This window comes from Oncorhynchus mykiss, chromosome 2, assembly GCF_057628025.1.
Source record: "Oncorhynchus mykiss isolate SJ-2025 chromosome 2, ASM5762802v1, whole genome shotgun sequence".
In the NCBI taxonomy this organism is placed as follows: Eukaryota; Metazoa; Chordata; class Actinopteri; order Salmoniformes; family Salmonidae; genus Oncorhynchus; species Oncorhynchus mykiss.
The window spans coordinates 34,994,847-35,007,142 of record NC_143023.1 but is presented as its reverse complement, the minus strand read 5'-3'; the positions used below and the strand labels follow the sequence as shown (position 1 = coordinate 35,007,142).

Below are 12,296 nucleotides of genomic sequence, written 5' to 3'. Positions count from 1 at the left end.
TGTGTTTGTCTATTGTTCTGACAATGATGAAGATCAGATTAAATTTTATGACACATTTATGCAGAAATCCAGGTAATTCCAAAGGGTTCACATACTTTTTCTTGCCACTGTACATAAACACTGATTTGATTCACTTGTTGTTTTTCTCCCAGTAATGTACTGAAACACAAAATCACAGTGTTATTCCCTAACTTCAGGAACAAGCCAAAGAATCCGCCAGTTTACCCCGGAGACGGAGCTCGCACCGCAACAATAAGCTCGCCGATAGGCCGGTCTCGGCGCAAGGTGACCTATGATTGGTGTTTAATTATGAATTCATTTTTTTCATTTGCTTTACCTCAGAGCATTTTTACATTTTTGCTTTTTTTTTTGATCCTCTGTCTTTGTCTGTGTATTTGTTTAGTTCCACCCCATCTCTCTCTCTCTCTCTCCTACTTTCTCTCTCTCTCCTACTCTCTATCTCTCTATCTCCCTGTCTCTCTCTCTCTGCTTCTCTCTTTCTCCATCTCTTTCTCTGCGTCTCTCTCTCTCTCTCTGCTTCTCTCTCTTTCTCCATCTCTTTCTCTCTCTCTCTCTGCCTTTTCAGTGTCTGCTAAGACGAGTCAGTAGCAGATGTAGCTGTGTGTTATTACCATGCCGTGAGCAGGATATAGCTGAATGAACTGGATGAGCCAGTGGGGCTACTAGTCTATGGCTGTTCTTTAGAAATTCTGTTCAGTTTGTTTACTCCACTGTTGCATAAATCCAATTTCTAGGCTCTCTCTCTAACCCACTGTGTGTGTGTGTTTGTATGTCTGCACTGTCATCCATTCTCCCCCTCTATTTTTTCTCCTCTGCTCTCTCTATTCTCTCCCCCTTTCTCGTGCTCTCCTTACCATGTCTCTTATATAATATAATAAGTGCTATGTGTGCTGTTTTTGTGTCCCTTCCTCTTTCTCTCTCTCTCTCTCTCTCTCTCTCTCTCTCTCTCTCTCTCTCTCTCTGTGTCTCTCTCTCTCTCTCTCTCTGTGTCTCTCTCTCTCTCTATCTCTATCTCTTTCACAGGGCTGGTGAGAATGGTACCTGACAGTCCGAGCCCAGAGCGCTTCACTTCCCCCCTCCCCTCCCACCGGCACAGCAATGGACACAGCAACGGGCACAGACCTGGGCCCAGCAATGACAGTGGTCTCCTCACCCCCTGTAACAGTGCTAGTAGCTCCCGTGCTGCCAGGTCAGTGGAGGGAAAAAATGTCTAAAGTCACACAAAGTTTAAAGGAACACGTTAGTGTGATTCTGTTGAGAGTGAATAAGAGTAGGTATCTGATTGGCTGTCAGGAGGAGAGGGAATGTGATGAGTTGTCTGTGGAAGATTGATTGGGTGATTGGGTCAGAGTGGAGATGTAGTTGATGTGATGTGGAGTGTGATAGACTGGCCAGGTGAGTTTGCTAGGTGTGTGTGAGTGAAATATAAACGCTGCTTTCACTCTGCGTGGGCGTGTGTGCACGTGTCTGTATGTTTGTACATCTGTGTCTGCGTCCTTGACGACAATAATGCCAATAACTCTGACATGCTGACATGTATGTATTTTTCCTTCTCCCTCCAGCCCGAGTCTGGGACTGTTAAACCTGGTTGAGATTGAGAGGAGACTGAAGGAGGCCAAGGCAGAGAGAGAGAGGCTTCTCAAAGAGAGGGTGAGTCACCACCACTAACATCCCTAATCACCAGAGACACACAGCTTTAGACATGCCCGGGTCATATTCATTAGGGCACACTGTAACAAAACGTTTACAAACGTTACTGGACGATTAATTCAGGTAGTCCCTCCCTGTTTCAGTCGGTTTTCTTCTGCTTGTTGCTTAATGAACACAACCCTGTTGTGTGACAACTGACTGATTACCATAGATAATCAACATGACCACCAGAAGAAACCAGACTGTGAAATGGAAGAACACTTCATAGAAAACGAACAAAACTGAACTATGTCATCATTACTGTGTCTCCAACACCGAGCAAATACACTCCCCAATGTATTCATTTGGACAGTGAAGCTAAAACTTGTTTTTTAATGAGGCGTCAGTATAGAATTTCACCTTTTATTTGAGGGTATTTTCATACATATCTGTTTTACCGTTTAGAAATGAATGCAATGAATGTGTCTAGTGCCCCCATTTTGAAGGTGTCATGAGTATTTGGACAATTTCACTTATAGTGTATTAAATGTAGTCAAAAGTTTAGTATTTGGTCCCATATTCCTAGCACGCAATTATTACATCAAGCGTGCGACTCTACAAACTCGTTGGATGCATTTGCAGTTTGTTTTGGTTGTGTTTCAGATTATGTTGTGTCCAATAGAAATGAATGGTAAATCATGTATTGTGTCATTTTGGTGTCACTTTTATTGGAAATAAGAATAGAATATATTTCTGAACACTCCTACATTCATGTGGATGCTACCATGATCACGGTTAATCACGAATGAATCGAGAATAATAATGAATGAGAAAGTTACAGATGCACACGGATCATGCCCCCAAAACATGCTAACCTTCTAAGTGAAATTGTCTAAATACTTATGACACCTTCAAATGGGGGTATGTGCATGGAGTGTTTTCATTTCTAAACGGTAAAACATATGTATGAAAATACCCTCAAGTAAAAGGTGACCTTCTGTACTGACGCCTCATAAAAAAAAATGTAATCTCAAGTCCAAAATGTATGGAGCCAAATGAACTTTTAGCTTCACTGTCCAAATAAATACGTAGGGGAGTGTATATGCCTCAGCCTAGATATTGTACTTAATCTTAACCCCCCTGTTTTCAATAAAAGTATGCATCTTTCTAAAAAATGAAAAAGGAATTGAAAAAGGTCTTTGAAGGGAGGCACCTCTTTCGAAGGGAGGCAATATGATTCATAAGGACACGAGGAGATAGGATACAAGGAAGTGGATAATTGAGATAGAGCATGTGTGTTGATCCAGGAGGAAAGGAGGCAGGTGATTGTGGAGGAGAAGAGGCAGAGAGAGCTGGATGGCCGAGGAGCAGCAGAACCAGTAGAGTCCCAGACCAGGCCAGTCCCTGACCCAGAGGAGCAGCCAAAAACCACCAGTCCAGTCCCCAACTCCCTTGAGGTACGTCTGTCTGTCTGTCTGTCTGTCTGTCTGTCTGTCTGTCTGTCTGTCTGTCTGTGTGTGTGTCTGTGTGTCTGTGTGTCTGTGGGTCTGTGTGTCTGTGTTCTCTATAGTGCTATACATCCTTTCTCCAACCTCTCCTTTCTCCCTGTTTATTGCTCTCTCAATCTGTCTTTCTTTCTGTCTGTCTCCTTCTCACTAACCTTGTAACGTTGATCCGTTTAATTTTGCATATTTATAGTGAAACAATATACATTATACTCATTCTTTTTCTCAGCGCTCCCTACCTCTTTTCCTCTCTGCGAACTTTGACCTGCGGGCCCACGTGGAGTCGCTGGGTCACGGGGTGGCGGGGTGCATGGGCCTGCGTATGTCCCCTCGCCGCTGTGCCGGCTTCTTGACCAAGCGAGGGGGGCGGGTCAAGACCTGGAGGAGGAGGTGGTTCCTGTTCGATATGGACCACAGGCGGCTAGCCTACTACACAGGTGAGGGGGCTGAGAGAGACTGTGTGGGTGTTGGTATGGATAAGCCTAAATGCTAGGGCTGTTGCGGTGACCCTAATTACCGCCACACCGGCAGTCTTGAGTCATGACTGCTATACATTTCCATGTGAAGTTGAGTTAAGGTAATCTCTTGTTATGCACTCTGGACATGCTTAGATAGTACCCAACTTGCTAATGATCATCAGTTCCTAATGGCCTGGTATTCAGGGCTCTGTTGTCCCTCTAACCACTCTTGACATCAATGCAAATGCATTTGAAAATCACATCAAACACGTTTCATCAAAACAGTATCGTGCTTTTAAAACTCACCTCACTCTGAGGATCAATTTGAAGAAAGAAGTTCAACAGCAGGTTGAAACGGATTGTAAAACATGGTTATTGTAGATGTTGTTTCAAAGCCTAACGGACAGCTTTCTAAGGTGATGATATTTTAAAAACACCCGTAGGCATATTATAGCTTATGCATCAAAATCAAAACAACTTTATTTGTCTCATGCGCCGAATACAACATGTGTAGTCCTTACCATGAAATGCTTACTTACAAGTCCTTATCAAACAATGCAGTTCAATAAAAGTTAATAAAATATTTACCAAATAAAATAAAGTAAAAAATAATAAAAAAGTAACACAATAAAATAACAATAAGAAGGCTATATACCTATACAGGGTACCTGTACCGAGTCAATGTGCAGGGGTGCAGGTTAGTCGAGGTAATTTGTAAATGTAGGTAGGAGTGAAGTGACTATGCATAGATAATAAACAGCGAGTAGCAGCAGTGTAAAAAACAAATGTAAATAATCCAGTGGCCATTTCGTTAGTTGTACAGAAGTCTTATGGCTTGGGGGTTGAAGCTGTTAAGGAGCCTTTTGGTCCTAGACTTGGCGCTCCGGTACCGCTGCCGTACGGTAGCAGAGAAAAAGGTCTATGACTTGGGTGACTGGAGTCTTTGACAATTTTTGGGGCTTTTCTCTGACACCGCCTAGTATATAGGTCTTGGATGGCAGGAACTTGACCCCAGTGATGTACTGGGCCGTAAAGGCACTACCCTCTGTAGTGCCTTGCGGTCAGATGCCGAGCAGTTGAAATACCAGGCAGTGATGCAACCGGTCAGGATGCTCTCGATGGTGCAACTGTAGAACTTGTTGAGGATCTGGGGACCCATGCCAAATATTTTCGGTCTCTTGAGGGAGAAAAGGTGTTGTTGTGCCCTCTTCATGACTGTCTTGGTGTGTTTGGACCATGATAGTTCATTGGTGATGTGGACACCAAAGAACTTTGAAACTCTCGACCGGCTCCACTACAGCCCTGTCGACGTTAATGGGGGCCTGTTCGGCCCGCCTTTTCCTGTAGTCCACGATCAGCTAATTTGTCTTGCTCACATTGAGGGAGAGGTTGTTGTTCTGGCACCATACTGCCAGAACACTGAGGGTCCCCAGTGTTGAGTATCAGTGTAGCAGACGTGTTGTTGCCTAACCTTACCACCTGGGGGCAGCCCGTCAGGAAGCCCAGGATCCAGTTGCAGAGGCAGGTGTTTAGTCCCAGGATCCTTAGTGATGAGCTTTGTGGACACTATGGTGTTGAACGCTGAGCTGCAGTCAATGAACAGCATTCTCACATAGGTGTTCCTTTTGTCCAGGTGGGAAAGGGCAGTGTGGAGTGTGATTGAGATTGCGTCATCTCTGGATCTGTTGGGGAGGTATGCGAATTGGAGTGGGTCTAGGGTATCCGGGAGGATGTTGTTGTTGTGAGCCATGACCAGCCTTTCAAAGCACTTCATGTTTACTGACGTGAGTGCTACGGGGGGGTAATAATTTAGGCAGGTTATCTTCTCTTCCTTGGGCACAGGGACTATGGTGGTCTACTTGAAACATGTAGGTATTAGACTCTGTCAGGGAGAGGTTGAAAATGTCAGTGAAGACACTTGCGAGTTGGTCCACGCATGCTTTGAGTACACGTCCTGGTAATCCGTCTGGCCCTGCGGCTTTGTGAATAATTACCTGTTTAAAGGTCTTGCTCACATCGGCTACCGAGAGCGTTATCACAAAGTCGTCCAGAACAGCTGGTGCTCTCATGCATGCTTCAGTGTTTCTTGTGTCACTGGGCAGCTCGCAGCTGGGTTTCCCTTTGTAGTCCGTAATAGTTTTGCAGCCCTGCCACATCCGATGAGCGTCAGAGCCGGTGTAATAGGATTCAATCTTAATCCTGTATAGACTCTTTTCTTGAATTATGGTTAGTCTGAGGGCATAACGGGATTGCATACACATAGGCATATGAACCCAAGCCCATTTTTTTTTTAAATTAAAATTATTATTGTGCAGATATACAGTACTTACCGCTTATTATTCATGGAAGAAAAATCTAAAATAAAACTATTTTAAGATGTCTTTGGTGCATAATTGGTCGAGCCTCTACCCCAAAATTAACAAATTTGAGTAATCAATTGCCTTTGAGTGTGGATTAACAGGGTTGGAGAGCTCATGGCATAAACAATTTGGGCGGAATATCACCTGTCACGCAGCTAGAGCATGCTCCTGAAAAGGTCTTGATGCTTGGAGTGAAATAAGCTTCCTTATATTTATTTCTCAGCTGCTCATATTAAGCACATGCTCCACTATATAACCGAAGTAGCTACCTGTCATCATTGATAAAACGGACCGGTGGAAAAGCACGCGGCCTCCATTCGCTATTCGAGAGCAGACAGATGACGTATTTTTTTCCCCTGCCCCTGTTCCTGCCCATTTGATAATGGGCATTCTAAATCAAAACTAATTTTACATATTAGTAAAGACAAGACTAAATTGAGAATAGTTTAATGGGCAGGAATAGTTTGATGAGAGAACTGCTGTGCAGCCTGAGGCAAGTAACAGAAACACAAGCCTTTTTTTTAATACTTTCTCAAATCATGAATAGCCTATAGTCGCATCATGCAGCGGCGCAACTTTGGTTTTAGAAGTGGGAGGGACATAATTATTCAAAACAAGTTAAGTCAGATAAACACTCCAAACAGCCTAACCGACTGCTCGGAGGCGTCCGCATGGTCCTAAAGCACAACGTTGCCTATTTTTGTATCACATTCCAAAACTGGGGGTGGACGTCCCCAGTGAAAGTTGCGCCCCTGGCATGCAGCCCATATTTGTTTTGATTTCTAAGAAATTCTAAGGTTTGTATCAATAACTCTGAATCTAGCATAATATAGGACCTGTTTTAAATGATCACTTTTACGCTCAGGGACAAATTAGGGAACTGATTTAGACCTGGGACACCAGGTGTGTGCAATTAATGATCAGGTAGAACAGAAAAGCAGCATGCTCCGGACCTCGTAGGGTAAGAGTTGAGTATCCCTGACCTATGGCATTGAGCATAGCCAGATAAAATGCAGTAGGCCAAATCATATTCTGTTCCTCCGAAATACATTTTCTTCATATCATAATGTTTCTTTAGACCTGCCTAAAATAAATAATGGATTTATTGTGATGGTGAATATTCAATTGATATATTCTACTTTTAAAAAATATAGATGTTGCAAGGTGTGCATCAGCAAGCTTGTACGCAGGTTGTATGCGTGGAGGCCTGGAGATACTAAATGTGTTTATGTTAATTGCCGGTCAATTACCATGAGACTGGCAGTCTTTTGCATGACAATAACCGGCTGACAAAATGTAATGACCGCCACAGCCCTACTAAATGCCTATGTGATTTGTGTCTGTCTCTCTCTTTCTTTCTCTCGTTCTCTCTCTAATTGACTATTGTTTACCTTCAGACTGTGATGAGAGGAAGCTGAAGGGGGTGATCTACTTCCAGGCTATAGAGGAAGTCTACTATGACCACCTGCGCACAGCCACTTCAGTGAGTCCTCATATACAGTATTTTATCACCATAGAGAGGGAACAGTGTGCCCATGATATCACCACAACTGATAAAGAGATTATCCATTCATGCACTTAATGCTTGAACCAAATCCCAATAATTATTGCTCTCTCACCATTCATCTCACTCTCTCTCACTCTCTCTGCCTCCCTCTCTCTGCCTCTCTCTCTCTCTCTCGCGCGCTCAGTCTCCGCGGCCCAGCCTTACATTCTGTGTGAAGACGTACGAGCGCCTCTTCTTCCTGGTGGCGCCCAGCGCCGAGGCCATGAGGATCTGGATGGACGTCATTGTCACAGCAACAGACGAGCACAGCCGCTACTGACTTTGACTTTACACCTGCCCCCTTACCTGTGTCTGTCTGACCTACCCCTTGGGCTGAACCTCCATTCACCTGGCTGACTTGGGTAACCTGGCTACAGTTTCAGCAGTTTACATTATGTGGGGAAAACTGCAATCTTCAACCTACACCCTACAATGTGTGTAGGACCCAGCTAGGCAGCCATTTTGATGCCTGAACTTTACCTCATATGAGTGGTTGAGGTGGAGGTGAGGAGTGATGAGCAGAACATAATGTTCAGGAAAGCGCTTCCTGAAGGAACTGACATTTGATTCTGGATAGTTTCTTAGGAGCTTTGATGGCATGGGACTGAGTGGCAGACTGTTACATGCTCTGTGTGGAACAAGAGATGTTGAGAGGATGGAGGAGGAACAAGAGCATGGGAATATAAAGACGTGGATGTGGAAGCTGGAGCAACCATTGGACATCTTAGAGTCAGTGCCAACCATGATATACTGACAGACAAACCTATGATGTTTTTTATTAGTCTCAAATCAGGATTTAATGGTTGGTGTCTCTCTACCAGCTGTGTTTGAGCTCCCTCTTGTGGCCAGATTGAAGTACTACAGCTTCCATTGAAATATACAGGTAGCCGCTTCAATGAGCAGCTTCAATGCACCTTCATGTGGATTCTACAAGGGTCTGGAATTCTATTGGGTGGATGCGACACCATTCTTCCATAAGAAATTCCATACTTTTGTGTCTTGTTGATGGTGGTGGAAAATGCTGTCTCAGGCGCCGCTCCAGAATCTCTTATAAGTGTTCAATTGGCTTGAGATCTGGTGACTGAGTTTGCCATGGCATATGGCTTTACATGGTGTTAATGCTCATCAAATCATTCAGTGACCACTCGTGCCCTGTGGATGGGGCCATTGTCATCCTATGGTGGCATAGCCATGTGGGACAAAATAATAGCCAAAGTAATGGCCTGCCCAGCATTTTTATACATGACCCTAAGCATAATGGGATATCAATTGTTTCAATAACTCAGGAACAACACCTGTGTGGAAGCATCTGCGTTCAATATACTTTGTATTCCTCATTAACTCAAGTCTTTCCATTATTTTGGCAATAACCTGTACATGTATATCTATGTTGAATATATGTATATTTTACACTGACCGAGCATTCCGATCTCAAATGGATTGTTTTTTCTATTACTATCAACACAGAAGTACTATATACTTATAAATATGTATTATTACTATTATTTTTTACTATTATCATTAAAGGTCATTCATACACTTTTGTTGACTCTGTGAAAACAACCTTCCCTTCTGATTCCCGTTGCTTCAATGTCTTCTTGAAATCGACTTTTTAATCATGCTTCTATTTTTACTTTCCTGCCAGACAGCTATCGAGCTATCCAAACTGGCACCCACAATCAGATATATTAATTATGGTATTGACCGTTTCAAATTGATGGGGATTGAATGGGAACCATGTTTCTCTTGCCCCCAGCAGTTGTAACATGAAGAGAGGAGAATGTATTATTTGTTGAATTACAATGACCTCAAAATGTATTTCCATTTCAAAATGAAAAAGAAGATAATATTGTCGAAGGTCCTCATCTGTTTTGGGAACGGTATGTGTATCAAATGAAGTGGTCTGGTTAAAACACAGGCCCTTCTGTCTCAGCCGTACACCGTATAGATAAAGGACTCGGAGAGCAATGCAGGTAAGAGTTGAACAATAACGAAATGTTTAACAATTTTTTTTTTTTACTTATTTCAACTTATCATTAACTACTGTCGTATTTCATTAATGTCATATATGTGATCATGGCTAAGAAGCCGGTGTTTGGAGGATATATTGGAACGGGTTCGTCTCGGGTCGGCAAACTGTGCCAAAAATATCCTTCAAACACCGGCTTCGAGGGCATTATCACTTGTATACAACGGGTTACCAACCTATTCAAATAATGATTGACATATGTTCATTAAAAACGTCATTTTTATGATTTTATTAATACTATTTCATCCTTCCACAAGACATAGTCCCGACACATATCTAGGGTTGCTATCCAAGCCGGTTGGTCGTTCGTTCTATCGGTTCGGTTGCCAGAGACGCGAGCCCGTCATTAAGTATTTTTGTTCTTGTAGCAATAGCCTAGTAAGGTTTGCTTAAATATATATATTTGTCTGCCGTGACTACAACACAAAGCATATTGAAACAGTTCTGTATCTATGGACGCGACCCAGTCGTTGGTTCTAAATGTTCCATTGCCATAATTGTCTGGCGACGTTCTTATCTCTTGCTTGCTAGCTAGCCAACTACGACTAACTGACAGTCGCGTCAAACAGTGTAACCAGAATAACAGCAAAGTAGCCGCGATTGTTTAAACTGTTTTCTAGTGATATTTATTTGGTTACATCCATAACAATGAGCTAACGAGGCGCGATTTTGCCTGGCATAGAACATGTACTCTCTTGTTGAAAACTAAATGTTAGTCCAAAAAGAAAGTGAGATAATCTCTAGAGGCTTTTTATAGTGGACATCAAGTTTATAAAGTGCCTGGCTGAGTTGATGAGACAGTGGATTGTGCAGTCAGATGGAACAGAGTAAATAGGCATTTTAATGTAATAGATTTAGCCGGTGGTAATTTGTGGAATAAACACCGGTTGGAATGCAGTTTTAGCCAATCAGCATTCAGGATTAGACCCACCAGTTGTATAAGCTTTATTATACTGTCCACTGATAGTACAAAACATTTCATATCCTGAACATCCCTTATCCCTGTTCCTATCTATCCCAATATTACCTGAACCTTGTATAAGACAACAGTCTTCCATTTGTGTTTCCTGAAAGCATCAATATTGATGTTAAAGGTACATTATTACTATTTACAACAGTTCTGTGTTTTTATTTATGGTGATTGAGTTTATTTACTGTGTTCACATGTTGATGCAGCAGGTTTATTAATAAATTGGAGGAAGAGTTTTCATTGAATCCAATGGGCTGCTATAACGTTAGCTAGCCTAGCATGTTGACGAAAAAGGTAGTTTCGTAAAAAACTTGCAGTATTTCAATCTTCTTGATTTGTCAGTTAGGATAATGGGATAATCAGTAGTACAGCACCATCCCTGGATTAAGGTACGTTTCCCAAGCCGTATCTTGTGCCGGCTCAGTATATACCTCAGTATTAGCCAGTCCCTAGTGGTAGAGGGCAGCTCTGTGACTGACATGCAGCAGCAATGCCAACCCAGCAGTGAAGACCTACACCTGGTACAGAGTCAGTGGGAGCAAAATAGTCCCCATAGAGTCTAGATCTCAGTGTCTGGTTCTGCAGGATATCAGTGAGAGCGGACTGTTCTGTTGTGAAGCACAGAGTAGCTATGGCAAAGATAGGTCCAAGATCTTTGTGCATCTGCACCACTGCACCTCCACACCTGCAGGTAGTAACAATCAAAGCATATGTGTTTTGAGAATGTACTTTATTCTCATCACAGATAAAAACAGATTGCTGTGTATTTTTAAGTGTAAGCGAGATGAGACTCTATAAACAAAGATTACATTAATGGCATATTACGCCACATCACAGTTTTTTATTTGTAATTGTATTTAGTTTTAGGGGTGGATCAGCTTTAATATTGCAGATAGATTGTTGCTTCCATCAATGTAATTGTCTGCATCATTTCCAATCCTCCATATTTTTGGGGTAAATATACTGTATATACAGTTGAAGTTGGAGGTTTACATACACCTTAGCCAAATACATTTAAACTCAGTTTTTCACAATGTCAGAATAATAGTAGAGAGAATGATTTATTTCAGCTTTATTTTTTTCTCAGTGGGTCAGAAGTTTACATATACTCAATTAGTATTTGGTAGCATTACCTTTAAATTGTTTAACTTGGGTCAAATGTTTCGGGTAGCATTCCACAAGCTTCCCACAATAAGTTGGCCCATTCCTCCTGACAGAGCTGGTGTAACTGAGTCAGGTTTGTAGGCCTCCTTGCTCGCACACGCTTTCTCAGTTCTGCCCACAAAAGTTCTATAGGATTGAGGTCAGGGCATTGTGATGGCCACTCCAATACCTTGACTTTGTTGTCCTGAAGCCATTTTGGCACAACTTTGGAAACATGCTTGGGGTCATTGTCCATTTGGAAGACAGATTTGCGACCAAGCTTTAACTTGAGATGTTGCTTCAATATATCCACATCATTTTCCATCCTAATGATGACATCTATTTTGTGAAGTGCACCAGTCCCTCCTGCAGCAAAGCACCCACACAACATGATGCTGCCATCCCCATACTTCACGGTTGGGATGGTGTTCGTCGGCTTGCAAGCCTCCCCCTTTTTCCTCCAAACACAACAATGGTCATTATGGCCAAACAGTTATATACAGTGCCTTGCAAAAGTATTCGGCCCCCTTGAACTTTGCGACCTTTTGCCACATTTCAGGCTTCAAACATAAAGATATAAAACTGTATTTTTTTGTGAAGAATCAACAACAAGTGGGACACAATCATGAAGTGGA

At 42.5% G+C, this 12,296-nt stretch overlaps 1 protein-coding gene across 2 annotated transcripts in view; it reads left to right on the top strand.

The window, feature by feature from the left end:
* The window catches only part of LOC110488593 (uncharacterized), a 28,796-nt gene extending 19,714 nt beyond the window's left edge, over positions 1-9,082 (top strand). For both annotated transcript variants that reach the window (XM_021560872.3, XM_021560863.3), the window contains exons 9-15: positions 198-285; positions 1,045-1,210; positions 1,584-1,671; positions 2,958-3,107; positions 3,385-3,592; positions 7,371-7,456; positions 7,665-9,082. In XM_021560872.3, coding sequence (XP_021416547.2) covers positions 198-285; positions 1,045-1,210; positions 1,584-1,671; positions 2,958-3,107; positions 3,385-3,592; positions 7,371-7,456; positions 7,665-7,799 — 921 coding nt within the window. In that variant the 3' untranslated portion in view covers positions 7,800-9,082. The remainder of the gene's footprint in view (positions 1-197; positions 286-1,044; positions 1,211-1,583; positions 1,672-2,957; positions 3,108-3,384; positions 3,593-7,370; positions 7,457-7,664) is intronic.
* Positions 9,083-12,296: the final 3,214 nt, after the last annotated feature.